The sequence below is a fragment of the Prionailurus bengalensis genome, chromosome D3, assembly GCF_016509475.1.
Source record: "Prionailurus bengalensis isolate Pbe53 chromosome D3, Fcat_Pben_1.1_paternal_pri, whole genome shotgun sequence".
Lineage (NCBI taxonomy): Eukaryota > Metazoa > Chordata > Mammalia > Carnivora > Felidae > Prionailurus > Prionailurus bengalensis.
Window position 1 is genome coordinate 45,552,301 of NC_057356.1, and position 22,842 is coordinate 45,575,142.

A 22,842-nucleotide genomic window follows, 5' to 3' on the forward strand; every position below is an offset into this window, starting at 1 on the left:
ACTTTTCTGTTAGTGTGGTGAGGCATTTCCTTGTTTTCTCTGGATATGTAGTAAAGCGTTGGAGAGGAAAGTAGGCTTCACGCCCAGAGCAGAGCCCAATGCGGGGCTTGAACTCACGACCATGAGATCAAGACCTGGGCTCAGGCCAAGAGTCGAACACTTAACCGACTGAGCCACCCAGGCACCACCCTGTGTTTCATTAAAATTTCTAAACAGTAATTCTGAAACTTGCTACTTACTCTTTATAGGATGAAGCAATTTTTATTTTTTATGCTAATGTTGTGAAAACATTGTGAGATGTTTAGATGAAAAGAATTACCTGGTAAAGGTAAATTTGATAATAAAAAGTTCTAATTTTAGGTGGCTTATGTTTTACTACACTAGTATTATAAGAGACTTTCCCTGAAGGAAACAAAGTATTTCACTAAATGTAAGGAATAGTCACTGTGATGTGGATAGAATGCATTAAAAAAAATCTGAACAAAGCTGTTAAAACATGGTTGTCTAGTAGATTTTAATATTTTTAAAAGCATTTTTGGCAGTTGTAGGAAACTCATATTTCATCTGTCATTGAAAGGGAAAATTTGTGTTCATAATCAGGGGATTTGTGGTTGTGCAACTATTTTTCAAATACTAGACCAAATGTCCTCTTTTTGTGTTACTCCTAGGTTTTAATTTTTTTTTTTCAACATTTATTTATTTTTGAGACAGAGAGAGATAGAGCATGAACGGGGGAGGGGCAGAGAGAGAGGGAGACACAGAATCGGAAACAGGCTCCAGGCTCTGAGCCATCAGCCCAGAGCCTGACGCGGGGCTCGAACTCACGGACCGCGAGATCGTGACCTGGCTGAAGTCGGACGCTTAACTGACTGCACCACCCAGGCGCCCCTCATAGGTTTTAATTTAAATATTTTTCAGGAGATCTCTGACTTTCTAGACTAGGTTTAGTTTTTCTGTGTGCTTTAATAGTACCCTGTATTTCCGCTGTCATGATGTGAATCATGCTTTGCCTTAATTACTCTTTTACTACCTGTCTTTTTTTAGTACACTCTAAACTCTTTAAAAGAAATTACATTATCTTGGCCACTGTTGTATTTCAGCACCTACAGTACTCATTGTAGGTGATCATGAATATGATCACCTTTTGAATGAAAATGAATAATTTTTTTGAAGTTTATTTACTGTTTATTTAGAGAGAGAAAGAAAGAGAATGAGCTGGGGAGGGGCAGGAGAGAGAGAGCGCGAGAATCCCAAGTAGTCTCCAAGCTGTCACATGGAGCTCAATGCGGGATTTGATCTCACGAATCATGAGATCATGACCTGAGCTAAAATCAAGAGTCGGACACGGACTGAGCCACCCAGGTGCCCTGAAAATGAATAAATTAGAGGAAATCTTTTTGGGGTATAACAAACAATTGAGCATACTTGTTAATCTGGTAAGTTTTAATTGCAAAATGAAAGCTTTTATTTCTTCATCTCTATGAAGAAACTGGAATATAACTCAGAAATCATGCTGCTTTCTGCTCTTACTAGGGGAATTATTCTTCTTTGCCTGTTACTTGTATATAGCTACTAAAATTGCATTCATTCTCCTGTGAAATTGAGGGTTTTTCTTTCTCTAACAGCAGCAGTGGAACCTTGATGGAAATAGGAACCTAGTGTATTTTCTCCTATCAGTTTAAATTTAAACTAGGGTCAGTGAGCAATCAAGAGTTGACTCTTTTTCACAAATACTGTTATCAAGAGTGGCAGTTGACTGGAGAAAACTGGAAGTAATAAACAAGCGAGAAAATGTTTCATTTTATAACTGTCTATGTCAGTGGCATTTTTAAAGTTGGAAACTAGGTGTTCCAAGGGGTTGTTTTCAATCATGACATTTTAACATACCAGATTTTATTTCTTAGAAACAATGAAGTGTTCAATTTTTACTGAAAAACTGACTAGCAGAAGACTTCTAACTAATCCATTAGAATTGTTCCATGCCATTTACCTCTTTCAGGGTTTTCCAGTGACTTTTCTTTTTCTTTTTTTTTATTTTAATTTTTATTTATTTATTTTTAATGTAAGATCGATGCCCAAAGTGGGGCTTGAACTCACAACACTGAGACCAAGAGTCACATGTCCTACCAACTAAGCCAGCCAGGCTCCCCTTCGATGACTTTTCTATGTCATGTGCTCTTTGGCCTCTGTAGCTTAATAATTCTGTGTATAAATTTACCACAATCAGGTCAGCTGTTTGAGTGTTTATGGCATGGACCCTAAGCTATTAATCTGAACAAATCTTAGAACTGTAAATATGAAATGTCAGGTACTTTAAGCAAATAGTTAAAATTGAGTTTTCTCTTATAACAGTTTAATAGTCTCTTGGTTTTGGAATAGTTGGGGTTTTTTTGTTTTTGTTTTTTTAAATTTATTTAGTATTTGAGAGAGAGAGAGCACACGCATGAGCAGGGGAGGAGCAGAGAGAGAGAGGATTCTCCCAAGCAGGCTCCACACTGCTAGTGTGGAACCTACTGCACAGCTGGATCTCATGAACTGTAAGATCATGACCTGAGCTGAAATCAAGAGTCAGATGCTTAGCCAACTGAGCCACCCAGGTGCCCCTTGGAATAGTTTACAGAGATTTATTTCTTTTGGAATTTTAAAGGCATAAATAGACCTTACTATTAGCTTTAGAAATGCTTGAGAATCCGAAAACATTATGTTATAGCAGAAAGACAAGAAGGTGTATGTCCTTTCTAGTACCTTAAATTCTCAAAAAGATGTTACACAAAGTTTATTAGAATATAATATTATGAAATTAAATACTTGTTAGCTTATTTTATCATTTTTCCTTTTCAATTTTTATTAAAGTAATGCATATGCATTATAAAGTGCATAGTTACTATATATTCCTCTTTTCCACCCCTACCAGTCCCAGTTTTTAGTGCTCCACATTCTAAATGATAACATTTTCACTTTAACCCTTGATTTATCAATTTGAGACCATCTTATTTCTTACTATGAAGATGAGGATACCATTTTCCTTTGCATATTTTTGTTTTTATTTTTTATTTTATTTTGTTTTTTACTGTAGAGGGAGCACGAGCAGGGGAGAGGGCCTCCACACTGAGCGTGGAGACTTGACAGTGCTCAATCCCATGATCGTGACCTAAGTCAAAATCAAGAGTCAGCCGCTCAACCAACTGAGCCACCCAGGCTCTTCTCCCTCACATATTTTTGAATAGTTATATTTTAGTTCTTCTATTTTATCTTAAACCTTAATACATACATTTTTATAAAAATATGTCTTTACAGGAGTATATTTTAGAAAAATGTCTGAATAGTCTCCCTGAGCTCACCACTGTATTGCTGGAGGATAGTAAACTATTTATTTATTGACTCTAAGTATTCTCTGCTAAGGCAAGATAGCCTTTCCTTCTCTGCAGATCTGATGTCATGACCTCTGTGCCACTCCAGGAGACTTTTTTTTTTTTAAGTTTATTTATTTATTTTGAGAGAGAGCGAGGGAGGGGCAAAGAGAGAGGGAGAGAGAATCCCAAGCAGGCATTCCGCTGTCAGCATGGAGCCCAACACAGGGCGTGAACCCAGGAACCATAAGATCATGACCTGAGCCAAAGTCAAGAGTTGGGCACTTAACTGACTGAACCACCAGGTGCCCCAGTAGACTGTTTCTCCTGTCCAGGCCACATAGAGTCTTTCCTACTCTGTTTCAAATCAGTTGGTCAAATCAGCCCATAATTATATTATGACAAGGACATACTTCTATGTGTTTGCTGGTTTTTCCCAGAAGTTCTAACTACTTTTTTTCATACTGAGATAAGAGACATGTTTTCCTTACTATGCCATTAATACTATGTAATGTGTCATTCTATTTATTGACTATCGTCTTCTTTTTTCTTATTCTTGGAGGTATATTTCTTGGGCTAAAAACCTTCCTGTACCAATTTGGACCATTTACTTTCTAGGTTTTCCTATAGCTGCCATTCTGGAATTTCTCTTCACTGGATCTCCCTACATTAATTCGATTATTTCTTTCAACTCATGTTAGTCCACAAGTGCACAGGAAGTAAATTTTCAAAGAGTCCTTGCATGTCTAAAAATGTCATTTTACTGTTGATTTAGATGATATTTTGAATGGATATAAAATTCTAGGTTCGAAATAATTTTTGCTCCAAATTTTAAAGACATTTTCTCAGGGGCGCCTGGGTGGCTCAGTCGGTTAAGCGTCTGACTTCGGCTCAGGTCATGATCTCGCGGTCCGTAGGTTCGAGCCCCGCGTCGGGCTCTGTGCTGACAGCTCAGAGCCTGGAGCCTGTTTCGGATTCTGTGTCTCCCTCTTTCTCTGACCCTCCCCTGTTCAGGCTCTCTCTCTGTCTGTCTCAAAAATAAATAAATGTTAAAAAAAATTTTTTTTTAAAAAAAAGACATTTTCTCATTATCTGTTAGCATCCGATGTTGATAAGACTGATACCATTCTAATGTTATTCCTTTATAGGTAATAGATATTTTTTCCTTCCTGGAATTTAAGATCTTTTTATTGTTGTTCTGAAATTTTGTGATGGGTGTGTGTGTGTTTGTATGTGTTTCCTTTAACCTGTTGGACACTCAGTCTAAAGACTAGTATCTCTTAAGGTCTGGCAATTCTTTTCTGTTATTTCCTCTCTCCATTTTTATATGTTCTCTATTTCTGGAGTACTTCTTGGTCATAAACTGATTCTTTATAATCTTTTCTCTGATTTCTGTTACATATTTTTTTTCCTTATGTTCTGGAGGATTTCTTCTATTTTATTCTCTAGCCCTACTGCTGAGGTTATTTTGATAATCACTGTTTAGTATTCAGTAACTATTTATTGAACATTGCTTTTATATACATGTGTGCTATGGCCCATTTTATAATTTCCCTTGTGATTCTTCTTGAACTCGTTCTTTATTTAGGAGTTCATTGCTTAAGATTCACAGATTTTCCAAATTTCCTTCTGTTTTTGATTTCTAATTTGATTCCATTGTGGTGAGAGAACATGCTTTTTATGATTTCAGTGCTTTTAAACTTACTGAGACTTGTTTTGTGACCTAGGAAGAGGTCTGTCCTGGCAAATGTTCCAACTGTGCATTCTGCAGTTGTTGGTGGCATGTTATGCAGAGGTCAGTCAGGTCTGGGTGGTCGTTGGTTTGTTCAGGCCTGCTGTATCAATGCTGATTTCTTGTCTCACTTCATCTATCCCTTATTGAGAGTGGACGTCTATAGCTGTTACTGTTGAATTTGTTTTTCCCTTCAGTTCTCAGTTTTTGCTCTCTGTATTTTGGGTCACTAGTGTTAGATGCATATATGTGTATAATTGTTTTATTTTTGTAGTGAATTGACCCTTTTATTATAAAATTCACTGTACTAGTAACACTTCCTGTCTTACAGTCTATTTTATAGTCTGATCTTATCATAGATGCTCCAGCTTTATTTTGGTTTTTGTTTGCATGGTCTTTTTCCATTCTTTGCCTTCAGCCTATATGTATCTTGGAATCTAAAATTTGTCTATTGTAGGTAGCATATTGAATCTTAATTTTTTTGTCCTGACAGATCTGCCTTTAGATCAGAGTTAGTTATAAGATCTCTCTCTAGATCAGAGTGTTTTATCAATTAACAATGTAATTATTGATATAGTTGGATTTAGGCCATTTTGCTTTCTGTAGGTCTCATGTCTTTTTTGTTCCTCCTTTTCTGCCCCTTGCTGCCACCCCAAAACTTGCTTTTTCTAGAACTCTTATTATTGAAAGGATAAACCTTTTAAAATCTCTAGTTTTTTAATCTTTTCTATTTGCTCTTCGCTTTTTGAGGAGATTTTCTCAACTCTATTTTCTTACCTTCTGTTGAGCTTGGTTTTTTTCCTGCTGGCTTTTTTTTTTTTTTAAGATTTTATTTTTGAGTAATCTCTATACCCAATGTAGGGCTTGAACTCAAAACCCCGAGATCAAGAGTTGTGTGCTCCACTGACTCAGCCACATGGGGTTTCCCTGCCCTGCTGTTATATTTTTAATTTCCAAGATTTTTGTTGTTGTTGTTCTCAGAATATTTCCTTTTATGGCAATCCTGTTTTCATTTATGGTTTGATATCTTCTTTATTTCTCCTGAGAGTATTCTTTACAGTTTGGTGATGGTAGTGTTTTTTTTCTTCTCCCTACATTATTTATTTATTTATTTATTTATTTATTTATTTATTTATTTATTTATTTATACATATATGTATATGTGTATATATGTGTATATATATATATTTTTTAGTGTCTTGCTCTAGTATCTTTTACTTTATAAGCTTTTCTGAGATGTCTATTGATATATTTAAGAGAAATGGATAAAAGTTGAGTAGAAGCTGTGAGTGGAATTGTGGTCTCTGAGCTTCACTGCAGGTTGGTCTGCCTGGTCTTTTTCACTGATAATCCCCAAATGGCGGTATCTTTAGGTCTGATTTCCTAGAGGAGGCTCCTTTATTTATTCTGCTTTCTGGAATGTGTAATAGGGCTGGCTACTAAAGTCCTGGAAGCCAAGTAGATGATGAGGGCCTAGGCTAAAGTCTAAGAATTTGGCATGAATATACATTTATTTCACTATTGTACTCCTACCCTTACTTACATCTTGTGTTTCCCAAACCTGTATCTGTGTCTGTTTTAGACCCTCTAGAGGGTAAATCTCCAATATTCTCCTAGGAATGGAAGGGGGGATCACTTGAGTACTCAGAATACAGAAGAGAATATGTTGATATGATGATTTCTTGAAATACTTAATATTTTTTAAGTTTATTTATTTTGAGATAGAGTGTGAGTTGGGGAGGGACACAGAGAGGGAAAGAGAGGAACCTAAGCAGACTCTGCACTGTTAGCACAGAATCCAATGCAGGGCTTAAACCCACGAACCGTGAGATCGTGACCTGAGCCAAAATCAAGAGTTGGATGCTTAACTGACTGAGCCACCCAAGCACCATGATTTCTTGAAATACGTTAAATTACTTATTCTGGGTACCCTTTTTTTTTTTAAGCTTCTGGGAATTCTGTAGTGTATATCAAGTTGGTTCTAGGTCAGTGCTGTCTACTAGACTTTTCTGTGATTAGGACACCCTTTCTTCACTGACAAATAGTGAAAACTTTTTTTAAAACCTCTTTTTGCATAATAGTAAATTGTGAATTTTTCTGACGTTGGGTTTTTTTAAATGCTGACAAGAGCAAAGTATGGAGTACCTTTTTTTAACTTTGTACTCTTTGACCTTTCGTATTCATTCAACTAAAAAAGTTGTTGATCACTCATGTGTCATATCCTATGCCGAGCAATACAGAGGCAAGCTTGCTTAAAGTATAATTCAGCCCCTTGGTACTGGACTACAGTTCATATTCTGACTATAGTATATTAAAACAAGGTCGGATTCTTCAATAAATAAGTTACTTTGGATAGAGTTTAAAATTGGCAGAATTTACAGAATTCCACTCGGAATTGCAGTCTTGTAGAAAGTGATGTTGTGGCATGATTTCAACCTATTTGAGAACGTGTTAAAGGTATAATACATCATTGAACTATTAATTTTCTCCATATTCGCCAAGTCAGTTATTTACATCTTATAAAGTATAAAAGTCTTGGAGTTCAAATATAAGAAAATATATTTTAGTATTTGAAAAAAATTGAATTTCAGCTTTATGGAGATACAATTGACAAAATTGTAAAATAAAGTGTACATAATGGTAATTGGTAAACATATACATTGTGAAAGAATTCCCATCGTCTGGTTAATTAACATAGCCATCATCTTACATATATTTTGGTGAGAACATTTAAGTTCTCTAAAAATATTTTGTTTTTGTTTCCTAGATTAAGAGCAGGATTATGTGATCGCTGTGCAGTAACTGAAGAGCATATGCGGAAAAAACAGCAAGAGTTTGAAAATATCCGGCAGCAGAATCTTAAACTTATCACAGAGCTTAGTGAGTTTCCTTTCTTCATTAAGTATTTAAAGCATAATGTACTGTTGTTAAAACCTATTATTAAATTGGTTGCAATCAAATGGATGGTTTACATACATCTTTCCTCGTGTAGGCAAAAGTGCAAATGTCCTTTATTCCCTTTCTGTAGATTTAATTTCATACTTATTTTAGTAAGAAATAGAGTACAAAAAGTAGTATAAATACTGTGCACATTGGCCCTCAAGTCTCACCAACAATAAGATAAGAAGAAATTTCCTTTGCTCATGTCTACATTTGCTTCTTTAGTTTTATCTTTATTTCATGTCATTTGGCTATTTAGTAAAGTCAAATTCAAAAATGCAATTTAGTGTTCTGCAAAAGTGTACACTTTCTGTGGTTTTCATGACATATTAGTACAAATATATCATTTTCAGTTTAGTCTCCTTACACATTTAATGTGGGGTTTCCTTACATTTTTAGCCTTCTCTTAAATGTCTTCTCTTCCATTATCTCTTAACCTTATTCACTTCTAACTATTCATATACTCTCTTAGTGACCTTTACCTTGATTCTCTGTAAACAGCTCACAATGAGCACAAAATCTAATTAATTTATCTTCTTTTCTATCTTCTGACTATTTTCTTTCTATTAATTATATTGCTATCCTCTGGTTACTCAAGCAAGAATAAATGAATATTTCCTCATTGTTTCAAAAAGAGAAAGAACATAGTTTTATTCTGTTCCTGGGGTAACTATTATTAACAATCTGATAATGTATTTTTCCAGGTCCAGGTTTATCTTTCTGTGTCTCTTCCCCTGTTTTGTCCCCTCCTCTCTTTTTTATTTTTTTATTTCTATTTATTTTTATTTTATTTTTAAGTACTGTCTATGCCCAGCATGGGGCTCAAGCTTAGAACCCCAAGAGAAAGACATATGCTCTACTGACTGAGTCAACCAGGCAACCCACAACCTTGAAAGTTTACCATGCATTCCTAACATGTAAAGTTAATGTCTTGACCATCTTCTGAACAATGTACAGACCTTAAAACACCTTAACTCTGCTCACCTCCTTTTCCACTTACATGCTGCTTATGCCTAGCATTCATTTCCTTTTTTTTAGCCTATAAGTTAGAAACTTTTTTTTTTAATGTCTGTTTATTTTTGAGAGAGAGCGTGAGTGGGGGAGGGACAAAGAGGGAGACACAGAATCTGAAACGGGCTCCAGGCTCTGAGCTGTCAGCACAGAGCCCAACGTGGGGCTCGAATCCATGAACTGTGAGGTCATGACCTGAGCTGAAGCTGGATGCTTAACTGACTGAGCCACCCAGGTGCCCCAGTTAGAAACTTTTCTAAAAATTACTAAGACAGTTTTAAAAGACTCAACTACCTGTTTATCAGTTTCTTTGCCTATTATTGCTTTTTGCACCTCCATTTCCTTCTGGGATTATTATCCTATCTGAGATACATCCTTTCGAGGGTATTGGCTGGTTCTAAATTCTCAGTTTTATCCAAAAATGTTTTTATTTTACATTTACTTTTGTAAGCCTATTTTGCAGGGTAACAATCATTTTTCTCTGGCTGCTATGATTTTTTTTCCTTCTTTTTTGGTGTTCTATAATATTAGTATAATTTTAACCAGGTTTTTTTTTTTTTTTCAAAAAAATTCTGTTTAGTATATATTATAAAATCTGTGGAACCACATTTTTTTTTTGAGATTTTATTTTGAAGTAATCTCTACCATCCATTGTGCAGCTCGAACTCATGACCCGAGATCAAGAGTTGCATGTTCTACCAAATGAGCCAGCCAGGCACCCTTTTGGAACCACATCTTTAATTATACCTGGAAATAGCTTTTCAAATATTGTGTCTTCTCCATTCTCTGTTTGGGTATTCTGATGAGACCTCATCATTCTGTCCTTTGTATTGCTTGATATCCCTTTCCTGTTTTTCATCTTCTTAGTTCTCTCTGCTACATTCTGAGTGATTTCTTCAGCTCTCTTGTTCATTATACTAAGGACTTCAGTAGTTCTCTTGTGTTGAGTTGTTTTATTTCAGTAACGAAATTTTTCATTCCTAAAAATTCTATTTAATGGTTCTTTTTCTTTTTTCTTTTTTTTTAATTATCTTTTTTCAATATATGAAGTTTATTGTCAAATTGGTTTCCATACAACACCCAGTGCTCATCCCAAAAGGTGCCCTCCTCAATACCCATCACACATCCTCCCCTCCCTCCCACCCCCCATCAACCCTCAGTTTATTCTCAGTTTTTTAAAAATCTCTTATGCTTTGGCTCTCTTCCACTCTAACCTCTTTTTTTTTTTCCTTCCCCTCCCCCATGGGTTTCTGTTAAGTTTCTCAGGATCCACATAAGAGTGAAACCATATGGTATCTGTCTTTCTCTCTATGGCTTATTTCACTTAGCATAACACTCTCCAGTTCCATCCATGTTGCTACAAAGGGCCATATTTCATTCTTTCTCATTGCCACGTAGTACTCCATTGTGTATATAAACCACAATTTCTTTATCCTTAATGGTTCTTTTTCAAGTCTACCTAGTTGTCTTTTTTTCTTTAAGTAGGCTCTGTGTCCAATGTGGTGCTCAAACTCATGACCACAAGATCAGGAGTTGCATGTTCCACCAACTGAGCCAGCCAGGTACCCCTTCTTTTTTTTTTTTAATTTTTTTTTTAACATTTATTTATTTTTTGAGAGACAAAGACAGTGTGAGCAGGGGAGGGATAGAGAGAGAGGAAGTCACAGAATCCAAACTAGGCTTCTGGATCTGAGCTGTCAGCACAGAGCCTGATGTGGGGCTCAAACTCATGAACTGCAAGATCATGACCTGAGCTAAAGTCGGACACCTAACCCAATGAGCCACCCAGGCACCGCCCTCACTTTTTTTTTTTTTTTTTTTAAGTGAAATGTTTTAAAAAATGCAGAAAGGTAGGGACAATACTAAAGAACCCTCATACACATTCCATTTAATCTGGAATAGCTCCCTTTCCTATTTTTTTCTTTCATGATATTAGTTTCTTGAAGTAGGGTCATTTTCTTAAAATTTTGTCACCTTTTGGATTTTTTGTAAAACATTTTGTCTTTTCCTTTATTTCCTATAAAGTAGATATTGGATCTGAAGGCTTGATTAGGTTTATATTAAGCATTTTTGAGAGCAGTACTTCATAGCTAAAACTGTCCACTTCATATTTATTGCATCTTATCAGGAGTAAGATATTGCCAGGTTATTCCACTCTTAGGGATTCTAAGATTGATCACTGGGTTAAGGTGATGACTACATTTCTTTATTATAGAGTTATATTTTCTCCTTGTACCACCAAATAATCTGAATAGGGGGGTGGGTGTTTGATACAATGAAGTCTTGCAAAAATACAATTCTTCCTCAGTCTTTCTTAAATGGTTTTAGCATCCATTGGTGAGCCTTGCCTGAATTAGTTATTTAATTAGAGATTATAAAATGCCAAATTTTCATTTCTGTTATTCTTTCTACATTCATTAGCTGGCATTTTTCTGTAAATAAGATTTCACCCTTATCAGTTGGGACTGCTGATTAGCTTGGAATGTAATATAGTTCCTACTAGAAAGGCATGGTCTTAATTTTAATTTTATTAATTTAATTTTTTCCCTTTAATTTTTTCCCTTTAATTGCCAGTTTTCAGAGTAAGATCTTGTGTAATAGTTACCAGCAATGGTGACAAATAGGGTGTGTGTGTTTATGTATGTGTGATGTTTCATTTTATTTTTGATGAGAGTGGGGGGTCTCTTTTTGTTTTTTGGGTTTTTTTTTTGAGTAAAATAAATACATAGGATTTTATATATTCAGTGTGTGTCATTCAGTTTACTCATTTATTCTCATTGATGCTCAAATTATTTCAGTCTTGTCTGCCTACTCATTTTTTGTTATCACTTCTAGTGTGTTAGTTTTAGGCATTCCATTTAAATCTTTTAACATTTCATTACTATGTAAGATAATTCTATTATCTGAAATACTTGGGAATCCATATATGAGTTACTTTCTGCTGACTGTAGTGGTAAGTAAATGAGGGTTACTTTGGTTCCATGCTAGGAAAGGAGTTTGGGCTTAAACTGGAAATCTCAGTTTCAGTCCCCCTACCAGTGCTGGTACCAACATCTGCTTACCTATACTGCTTGTGTTTTAGCTCACAGTTTTGTTTTGTTTTTTTGTTGTTGTTGATGATTAAGGAGGTAATGTGGGAGTCCCTTGGATTTCTCTTCCTGTGAGTTCAGCGTTTAATAAAAATTACGTTTTTGTGCAGGATCTAATTGTTTGTTTTTTTTAATGTTTATTCATTTTTGAGAGAGAAACAGACAGCATGAGTAGGTGAGGGGCAGAGATAGAGAGGGAGACACAGAACTCGAAGCAGGCTCCAGGCTCTGAGCTGTCAGCACAGAGCCCGACTCGGGGCTTGAACCCGCAAACCGCAAGATCATGACCTGAAGCCGAAGTCGGATGTTCAACGGACTGAGCCAACCAGGCGCCCCGATCTATTTGTTTTTGTGATAAGATCACTAACAGTATATCTAATTCCGCTTACCCACCCTAAAGTGTTCACCCAGGCACCCCAATCTATTTGTTTTTGTGATAAGATCACTAACAGTATATCTAATTCGCTTACCCACCCTAAAGTGTTCACTTAGCCCAAGAAGTTTTTTTTTTCTGTTTTGTTTGTTCGTTTGTTTATTTCTAATGTTTGTTCCTTTCCATTCTGTTTCTTCTTCTGGAACTCAGATTAGCAAGATGCTGGGGTCTTCCACGCTGCCTAATTTTTCTTAATATTTTGTAATTTTATTCTCTTGTGCTGAATTCTGGGAGAATCATTTAGATGGATATTAATTCTGTCTTCGGTCACATTTTTTCTACTTTCATCCCATTTATTTTGCTTTTAACTTTTATGACCTTTGTTTCTTTCATGGCAGCCTGTTGCTTGTTTTTAATGAACCTATCTATCACCCTTTGAAATCTGAAGATGTTACCAGATATCTTTTGTTTCTTATATTAAAACTACTTATCCAGAATTTTTATTACTGTTTTTTTGTTTTGTTTTGTTTTAGAGCATAAGCAGGAAAGGGGCCGAGAGAAAGGGGGATAGTGGGGGACAGAGGATCCAAAGTGGGTTCCACACTGACAGCAGCAAGCCTGATGCAGGGCTAGAACTCACAAACTATCAGATCACAATCTTAGCTAAAGTTGGACGCTCAACCTACTTAGCCATCCCAGTGCCCCATGACTGGTTTTTAATTCTTTTAAAATTTTGGATTTTTTGTTTTGTTTTGTGTTAGTTTTTTTATGTGTTTGTTTACTCTTGATTGTCTATAATTATAGATGTCTCTAAATTTGGTGATTTTGTTAAATGCAGTCTCATTTCCTTGGCTTGAGGAAGAATCCCTACTTTGCTAACAGTAAATGCAGATTCTGATTTACAGGAGCCCTACTCCAATGGCAGAGGGTGGGAGAGAAGGAAACAAGACTGGAGAGGTTTTCTGTGGGGTATGCGAACAGTTGGTCTTCTAGGTATGGGAGTACTTCTCTCTCCTGATTACCAAAAGTTAATTGAGAGCATTGCCCTGATCTCCTTGTCTTAGGAGACAATGGACTCTCCAGTGTTAAAAGTTGTGGAAATCCCCCTTTAGCCTAAGGGCAACTATCAGTTACCCTTTATTTGCTCATTCAGCAACTTCTGGGCCTTGCTGCCTAGACTGGAATAAACATGAGGTTCTACTGAAAAAGCTCACTTTTTTTTTTTAAGGCCCTTTCTTTGGTTGGATTTCATCATCAGTCTGAGGCTATCTATTTTTAAATCATTCATGAATTTTTTTAAAGTTCTGATCTGCTAGTGACACCCATTCTGGCTTTTCAGTATTGGAGTTGACTTATTTTTAGAGTTGTTTTGTCATTTCATTGGGATTTGGAGAGGGAGAGTCAGGTAAACCATCTTAATTAGAAATTTAAGGCCATCTTTGTCTATTCTCACCATACAGAGGATGAGTTGCCAAATAACTACTGATTCTGCCTCTGTAAAATCTCTTCTACCTGTCCTCACTTCCTATTTCTAGTCCAGATACTCATTACTTCATTTTTTTCCTTGCTTTGGTATGTGCTGTATATACTAACAAATCAGTCTTCCCATCATTCATGTATGAAAAATGACACCTGGTAATCTTTTAAAATGAAGTTCAGGGGTGCCTGGGTGACCCAGTTGTTTAAGTGTCCAACTCTTGGTTTCAGCTCAGGTCATGATCTCATGGTTTTGTGAGTTCAAGCCCCGCATCAGACTGTGTGCTGACAGTGCAGAGACTGCTTGGAATTCTCTGTCTCCCTCTCTCTCTGCCCCTCCCCACTAACACTGTCTCTGTCTCTCTCAAAATAAATAAACTCAGAAAAATATTAAATGAAGTTCGGATTTCTTAACCTGTTTTTGAAGGTTTCCTACCGTTTATTATACCCATTCTTACTGTCTAACTTTGTTCCATTAATTCTTTGCATAGAACACTCTGTCCAGCTCAGTTGTCCTCTCCTTGATGAATCCCTTTCTCATCTACTCAAGAGCCCAAAGTAACCTTTTTCTCCTTGGAATTTCTTTTAGTGCTTTATCTGTACTTCTGTAATGCCTTTCTCACTTTCAGTTGTATAGAACATGTTTATGTAATATCCGGTCTCTCATCGGACTGCACTTAATGTTTAAATTACTGTTCGTATCTCCAAATTTTTGGAATATGATTAGCTTTGTTTTGTAGAGATTAGTTCTATTTACTGTGATCTAGAAATTCCTCCTAGTGCAGTACACGCTTAAGCAGTGACATCACACAAGGGTTTATAAAAAATTTTGTGCTGACTACAATAGAAATTATAGTCTAAAATTGAATTTCTGCTTTCTAAATTCAATAAACATGGACAAGAAAATTTAGCCAGGGTAGATTGAAACAAATACTATTTCAATGGATATATTTAAATTACTGATACCATAATTAACTAAGGAAGAAAATTTGCTTATGCTATAAAATTACACTGCTATTCAGTGTTGGTTTACTTTAGTTATCAGATTTATTTCAAGATAAATGTCCTTTACTAAAATGGTGTTTGAAATTAGTAAGACTGAGTAATAGATGGAATGCTCTCTTGACCTTAGTATGAATAATTAACCTATATTCCCCAGTACATGAAGTACTTTTTCTTTTCTGCCCACAAGCATAAAATAAAATTATCAGTTAATCAGTTACATGGAACTGGCACAATATGAGATGTAGTAATCACTGCCTAGTAACAATAATCTTGCACAATAATGTTAACTCTAACATCATGACTTGGAATTAGAAATCCTAATTCTCCATAATTACTGGTACTGTTGAAAAAGCCTGACATACATGTTAATATAGCTATAATGTGTGCTTCTTTTTCATGTTATGTTTAAGTGAATGAAAAGAATACTCTCCAGGAAGAAAATAAAAAGCTTTCTGAACAGCTGCAACAGAAAATTGAGTAAGTATTTTTCCTTAATTGCAGCAGCAAATTGAATATTTTCCCTCAACTTTTCTTCCTTTATTATACTTAGCTATACAAACTGTAAAGGCATTAAGAGTTGCAGATTTCATTTTAAAAAGTTATAAAGTTTTCTGCAATAATATGAAGAAAATCACTTTTCATTTGTGTTTTGGGAGTATATATGAAGAGTGTATGCATCTCTTAGGTTAGTGTATATATAAAGAAAGTATCAGAATGTTTTAATTTAAAGCATTTTAATTTTTATAATTATTTGAAATATTTATATTTTAAATAAATATTTGTTTCCTTTTCAAAGCCCTGACCCAAAAGCTTCATAAAAGCAATCTGAATAAATTATTTCCTCTTACACATTTCTCGGGCCTGGAGAACTTCTTCCTTTTTCTGCTCCTCTCCCCCCATTTCTCTTAAAGAATAAAAATAATAATTTTTATTCTGTGTTTCATGTTTTTTATATCTAATAATCCTCACTATGATTCTTTAAGGTAGTTTTATTATTTCTGCTTTATAGAGAGGGAAACTGAAGTTCACAAAAGTCAAATAACTTGCTATGGTCTCACTAAGCCTATAACTCAGACTCCTATCTTTTGACTTAAAGGCCACTCACTGTTCTTTCCATTATTCAACAGTATCTTTAAAAAGAATCTTTTTCTGAGTATGGTCTGACTGTCACAGGGTTGAGATATGGCCAGTTCTTAGTTACCATCTATATAAAACTTGTGAAATATTTTAAGAGTTAGGATTCAGGATAGTCTTAATGGTTTTTATAGGGCTCTTAGATCTTCTATTGTATTTGAGTGGGCATCTCTAAAAACTGGTAAACTATGCAGGTATAACGTATTAATTTGCTTAGAATAGTTATTGTCTTATGTATAAACACATCTCACAGGTGGAATTAACATTCTTATCCGTATACTTTTAAGTAATGGATATTCAGTAGGATTTTGATATTCCTCCAATGTTAATCAGTTCACAAATATTGGTAGCAAAGGGAATTTTGAGGGGAGATAATAGATGAGGAAAGAAGGCTATAGGATTAGACTGAGATTATTAAACATGTATGTATGAAAATGTCAACACTTTCCAGTTTTACTCATGATGCATGTTGAGGCTAGAACACACATCCACAATCTTTTATACATGATTCTAAAACTCAAATTCTAAAATTCAAAAGTTTTTTTTTTGGATGTTATTCACAATTTAACCTCACCTTAATCCACAGAATGCTATTTATAGTCCTTATTTATCCCACTTCATGTGAACATTCCTATGCTTTGCTATGAAAATATCAGTGTGTTTGACTACAGAATGATGCCTCAGGTGCCACTGGAGGTATTATGTAATAAGCTGTATATGCTCTGTATTACCCTTCATGATAAAAAAAATCTGAATTCCAAATCACATCTGGTTCCAAAGATTTCAGATAAGTGGTGGTTGACTTAATTAATGCTCTGTGAAGTGATTTACAGGTAGCTTATGGTATTTTGAACACCTCAGCCTTGATATTTATGAATACCGAAGATAAACAAGATAATGAACATATAGAGGTTAATACAGAATTAAAGAGTGAATGCCTCCAAAACCAAGGTGTATAAAGTGAATTGAAATTAGATAATGTCATTTACCTCGTGAAATACAAATTCAGATTCACTCAGAATTAATTTATTTTTAGTGTTCTGAAAGTCACAAATTTGTCTGTTGAAGCTCACTGGCATCTTAGAAGAATAAAAGCTAAAGTTTGAAATTATAGTAAAGGTTAAGCATAGAGATGAACTTCAAGATATGCATGTTTTATTTCGGACATGGCTTAATCAGATCAGTGAAGGGGGTTATTATCTAGTATGTCTTTCAGTTCTGAAATTTAAGATAGTTCTCATTAGTCAACTTATTTTCAAAGTAGCTTGCTGTCCTTAAACAAATTTACTTTTGCTTGACAGTTTAAAAAAATAGCAAGTATTTTCTTTGACTACCTAAACCACTGTAACATTATGCTGTTAGTGCCTGAAATACATCTGAACTTTAGAAAAAATGTATGACTTATATTCTGCTTGTTAAATGAAGTAAAACCTGACTCACCTAAGCTGGTTTTGATGTTACAGATATCTTATATGGTAGGACAGTTATTTAGTGACACTGTAGTAAGAAATTAGTCAGGAAAAAATTGCTGTTATAAAGTTAATTGCGTGTGTATATACATATATATATATGCATATATTCAACACTACCAGTCACCAACAACAAATACTTAAATGTTGAGGTCATGGTTCTTTTTGTTTTGAGAAATGGATATGCTGAATCAGTGAAGGTCAAAGGAGTCTATACACTTAAAGGACTGTAGCATTCATTTCATTCAACACTTTTCTAAATTGAATTCCTTATATAACTTCTTTAACAAATAGCCATTGTTTGAACACCTCTACCATAAGCTTAATCTCTCGAGCCTGTTTAATTTTAGTGAGGTTTTAGGAAGTTCTTTCTAAGTTTGTGTAGAAATAAATCTACTTACAGGTTATTTGTTGATTCTAATTTTGCCTTCTGGGAGCATCTGGAACAACTTTTACCCCCTCTTCTATTTTGCATTCATGAAGAGAACTGTCAGGGCCCTCCTGAGTCTTTTCTTTAGGTAAATATCCTCTGTTCATTAACTCAGGCGTCATTACTTCACAACTTCAAAGTACCATTTCTTTTTAATGTTTTAGTTTGTCAATATCTTAATTAAGAATTCAGTATTCTAGGGGCGCCTGGGTGGCTCAGTCGGTTAAGCGTCCGACTTCAGCTCAGGTCATGATCTTGCAGTTCGTGAGTTCAAGCCCCGCGTCGGGCTCTGTGCTGACAGCTCAGAGCCTGGAGCCTGCTTCAGATTCTGTGTCTCCCTCTCTCTCTCTGACCCTCCCCCGTTCATGCCCTGTCTCTTTCTGTCTCAAAAATAAACATAAAAATAAAAATTAAAGTTAAAAAATTAAAAAAAAATTCAGTATTCTAGGTGTTGTATGACCAATAGGACAATACTGCCCTCACCATTTTTCTGTGTCTTTTTAATTACATTAATTAATGTGGTCAAAACACGTGAATAGTCCTGGATGTTCCTTATTGGGTTTACTGCCAACTAGAACCATTAAGTCAAAGTCTTCCCAATCTAATTGTAGACGTGTTGTTTTTGATAAACATACAGGACTTCAGAGTCATGGCTTCATATTAGGTTGTTGAAGAAAACCTAATAGGGTTTAGCCTACTCCTTCATTTTATTATTATTTTTTATTTTTTTATTTAAAAAAAATTTTTTAATGTTTATTTATTTTTGATAGAGACAAGAGACAGAGCACGAATAGGGGAGGGGCAAAGAGAGAAGGAGACACAGAGTCTGAAGCAGGCTCCAGGCTCTAAGCTGTCAGCACAGAGCCCGATGCAGGGCTTGAACCCACAAATTGTGAGATCATGACCTGAGCTGAAGTTGTATGCTTAACTGACTGAGCCACCCAGGTGCCCCTATTTTTTAATTTTTTAAATCTTTCCTTTTTTTTTTTAAGTTTATTTATTGATTTTGAGAGAGAGAGAGAGAGAGTGTGTGTGCACATGTGAGTGGGGGAGGAGCAGAGAGGGAAAGAGAAAGAGAATCTCAAGCAGGCTCTGCACTGTCAATGCAGAGTCCATTGTAGGGCTCAGACCCACAAACCTTGAAATCATGATCTGAACCAAAATCAAGAGTTGGATGCTTAACCGACTTTTGGTTTCAGCTTAGGTCATGATCTCATGGTTTATGAGTTCAAGCCCTGCATTGGGCTCTGTGCTGACAGCACAGGGGCCTGCTTGGGATCCTCTCTCTCCCAATCTCTCTGCTTCTCCTCTGCTCATGCTTGCGCACGCTCGCACGCTCTCTCTCTCTCTCTCTCTCTCTCTCTGTCACATAAATAAACTTAGTTTTATTTTATTTTTATTTTTTAATTTTATTTAAATCCAGGTTAGTTAACACATAGTGTAATAATGGTTTTAGGAATAGAATTTGGTGATTCATCACTTACGTACAACACCAGTGCTCATCCCAGCAGGTGCCCTCCTTAATGCCCATTACCCATTTAGTCCATTCCCCACCCAACACCCCTCCAGCAACCCTCAGTTGCTCTCTGCATTTAAGAGTCTCTTATGACTTTCCTCTCTCTCAGTTTTTATCTTATTTTTCCTTCCCTCCCCTATGTTTGTCTATTACGTTTCTTAAATTCCACATATGAGTGAAATCATATGATATTTATCTTTCTCTGACTTACTTTGCTTAGCATAATATATTCCAGTTTCATCGACATTGTTGCAAGTGGCAAGATTTCATTCTCTTTGATTGCCAAGTAATATTCCATTGTGTGTGTATGTGTGTGCACACACACACATGCACACATACACACACACCACATCTTCCTTATCCATTTGTCAGTTGATGGACATTTGGGCTCTTTCCATAATTGGGCTATTGTTGATAATGCAGATGTAAACATTGGGGGCATATGCCCTTTCAATTCAGCATTTTTCTATCCTTTGAATAAATACCTAGTAGTGTAATTGCTGGGTCATAGGATACTCCATTGTATATATATACCACATCTTCTTTATCCATTCATCCATCGATGGATGTTTGGGCTCTTCCCATACTTTCACTATTGTTGATAGCGCTGCTATAAACATTGGGGTGCATGTGCCCCTTCAAAACATCATACCTGTATGCCTTGGATAAATACCTAGTGGTGCAATTGCTGGGTCGTAGCGAAGTTCTGTTTTTAATTTTTTGAGGAACCTCCATACTGTTTTTGAGCGGCTGCACCAGTCTGCATTCCCACCAGCAGTGCAAAAGAGATCCTCTCTCTTTGCATCCTCGCCGTCTGTTGTTGCCTGAGTTGTTGCTGTTAGCCATTCTGACAAGTGTGAGGTGGTATCTCACTGTGGTTTTGACTTGTATTTCCCTGATGACGAGTGATGGTGAGCATCTTTTCATGTGTCAGTTGGCCATCCGGATGTCTTCTTTGGAAAAGTGTCTGTTTACATCTTCTGCCCATTTCCTCACTGGATTATTTGTTTTTTGGTGTTGAGTTTGATAAGGTTTTTATAGATTTTGGATACTAACCCTTTATTTGATATGTCATTTGCAAATACCTTCTCCCATTCCGTCAGTTGCCTTTTTAGTTTTATTGTTTCCTTCACTGTGCAGAAGTTTATTATTTTGATGAGGTCACAGCAGTTCATTTTTTTGCTTTTGTTTCCCTTGCCTCCAGACATGTTTCCCTTGCCTCCCTTCCCTTCCCTTTCTCAGACATGTCCAGTGAGAAGTTGCTGAAGCTGAGGTCAAAGAGGTTGTTGCCTGTTTTCTCCTCTAGGATTTTTATGGTTCCCTGTCTTATATGTAGGTCTTTCATCCGTTTTGAGTTTATTTTTGTGTATGGTGTAAGAAAGTGGTCCAGGTTCATTCTTTTGCATGTCACTGTCCAGTTTTCCCAACACCATTTGCTAAACTGACTGTCTTTTTTCCATTGGCTATTCGTTCCTGCTTTGCTGAAGATTAGTTGGCCATATATTTATGGGTCCATTTCTGGGTTCTCTATTCTGTTGCATTGATCTGTGTGTCTGTTTCTTGCCAGTACCATACTGTCTTGATGATTACAGCCTTGTAAAATAGCTTGAAGCCCAGAATTGTGATGCTTCCAGCTTTGGATTTCTTTTTCAAGATTGCTTTGGCTATTTGGAGTCTTCTCTGGTTCCATACAAGTGTTAGAATTGTTTGTTCTAGCTCTGTGAAGAATGCTGGTGTTTATTTTATTTTATTTTATTATTATTTTTAAAATTTTACTTATTTTGAGAGAGAGAGAGAACAAGTGGGGAAGGGGCAGAGCGAGAAGGAGAGAGAGCAAGAATCCCAAGCAGGCTCCACACCAGCAGTTGCAGAGCCTGATGAGGAGCTGGAACTCATGAACTGTGAGATTATGACCTGAGCTGAAGTCGGGTGCCCAAATGACTGAGCCACCCAGGCGCCCCTGCTTGTGTTACTTTGATAGAGATTGCATTGAATGTATAGATTGCTTTGGGTAGTATCATCATTTTAACAATATTTATTCTTCCAATGCATGAGCATGGAATGTTTTTCCATTTCTTTGTGTCTTCTTCAGTTTCTTTCATAACCTTTCTATAGTTTTCAGTGTACAGATCTTTTACCTCTTTGGTTAGGTTTATTCCTAGATATTTTATGGGTTTTGGTGCAATTTTAAATGGGATAGATTCCTTGATTTCTCTTTCGGCTGCTTCATTATTAGTGTATAGAAATGCATTTGATTTCTGTCATTGGTTTTATGACATTGGTTTTTATACTTTGCTGAATTCATGTATCAGTTCTAGCAGTTTTTTGATGGAGTGTTTCAGGTATTCCACATAGAGTATCATGTCATCTGCAAAGAGTAAAAGTTTTACTTCTTCCTTGCCAATTTGGATGCCTTTTATTTCTTTTTGTTGTCTGATTGCTTCGGCTAGGACACCCAACACTATGTTCAACAACAGTGGTGAGAGTGGACATCCCTGTTGTGTTCCTGATCTCAGGGGGAAAGACTCCAAGTTTTTCCCTATTGAGGATGATATTAGTTGTGGGTCTTTCGTATATGGCTTTTATGACGTTAAGGTATGTTCTTTCTATCCCTACCTTCTTGAGGGTTTTTGTCAAGAAAGGATGCTATGTTTTGTCAAATGCTTTTTCTGCATCTATTGAGAGGATCATGTGGTTCTTATCCTTTCTTTTATTAATGTGATGTATCACGTTGATAGATTTGCAGATATTGAACCAGCCCTGCAGCCCAGGAAAAAAATCCCACTTGATTGTGGTGAATAATTCTTTTAATGTATTGTTGGATCCAGTTTGCTAGTATCTTGTTGAGAATTTTTGCATCCATGTTCATCACGGAAATTGGTCTGTATTTCTTTTTAGTGGCGTCTTTGTCTGGTTTTGGAATCAAGGTAATGCTGGCCTCATAGAATGAGTTTAGAAGTTTTCCTTCCATTTCTATTTTTTTTGCAATAGCTTCAAAAGAATAGGTATTATCTCTTCTTTAAATGTTTGGTAGAATTCCCCTGGGAAGCCATCCAGCCCTGGACTCTTTGTTGGGAGATTTTTGATAAATTGATTCAGTTTCTTTACTGGTTATGGGTCTGTTTAAATTTCCTATTTCTTCCTGTTTCAGTTTTGTTAGTTTATATGTTTCTAGGAATTTATCCCATTTTTTACAGATTGCCCAATTTGTTGGCATATAATGCACAAATAAACTTTTTTTTTGAATCTTTAAAAAATAAATAGAAGAGCACTATTGATTAAATACTATTATTTGGGCATTGGATTATGACTTTACA

At 35.9% G+C, this 22,842-nt stretch overlaps 1 protein-coding gene across 3 annotated transcripts in view; it reads left to right on the forward strand.

Moving 5' to 3' along the window:
• RBBP8 (RB binding protein 8, endonuclease) overlaps positions 1-22,842 on the forward strand; it is a 111,907-nt gene that overhangs the window by 49,068 nt on the left and 39,997 nt on the right. For all 3 annotated transcript variants that reach the window (XM_043558446.1, XM_043558447.1, XM_043558445.1), the window contains 2 exons: positions 7,850-7,962; positions 15,387-15,453. In XM_043558446.1, the coding sequence (XP_043414381.1) occupies positions 7,850-7,962; positions 15,387-15,453 (180 nt within the window). The remainder of the gene's footprint in view (positions 1-7,849; positions 7,963-15,386; positions 15,454-22,842) is intronic.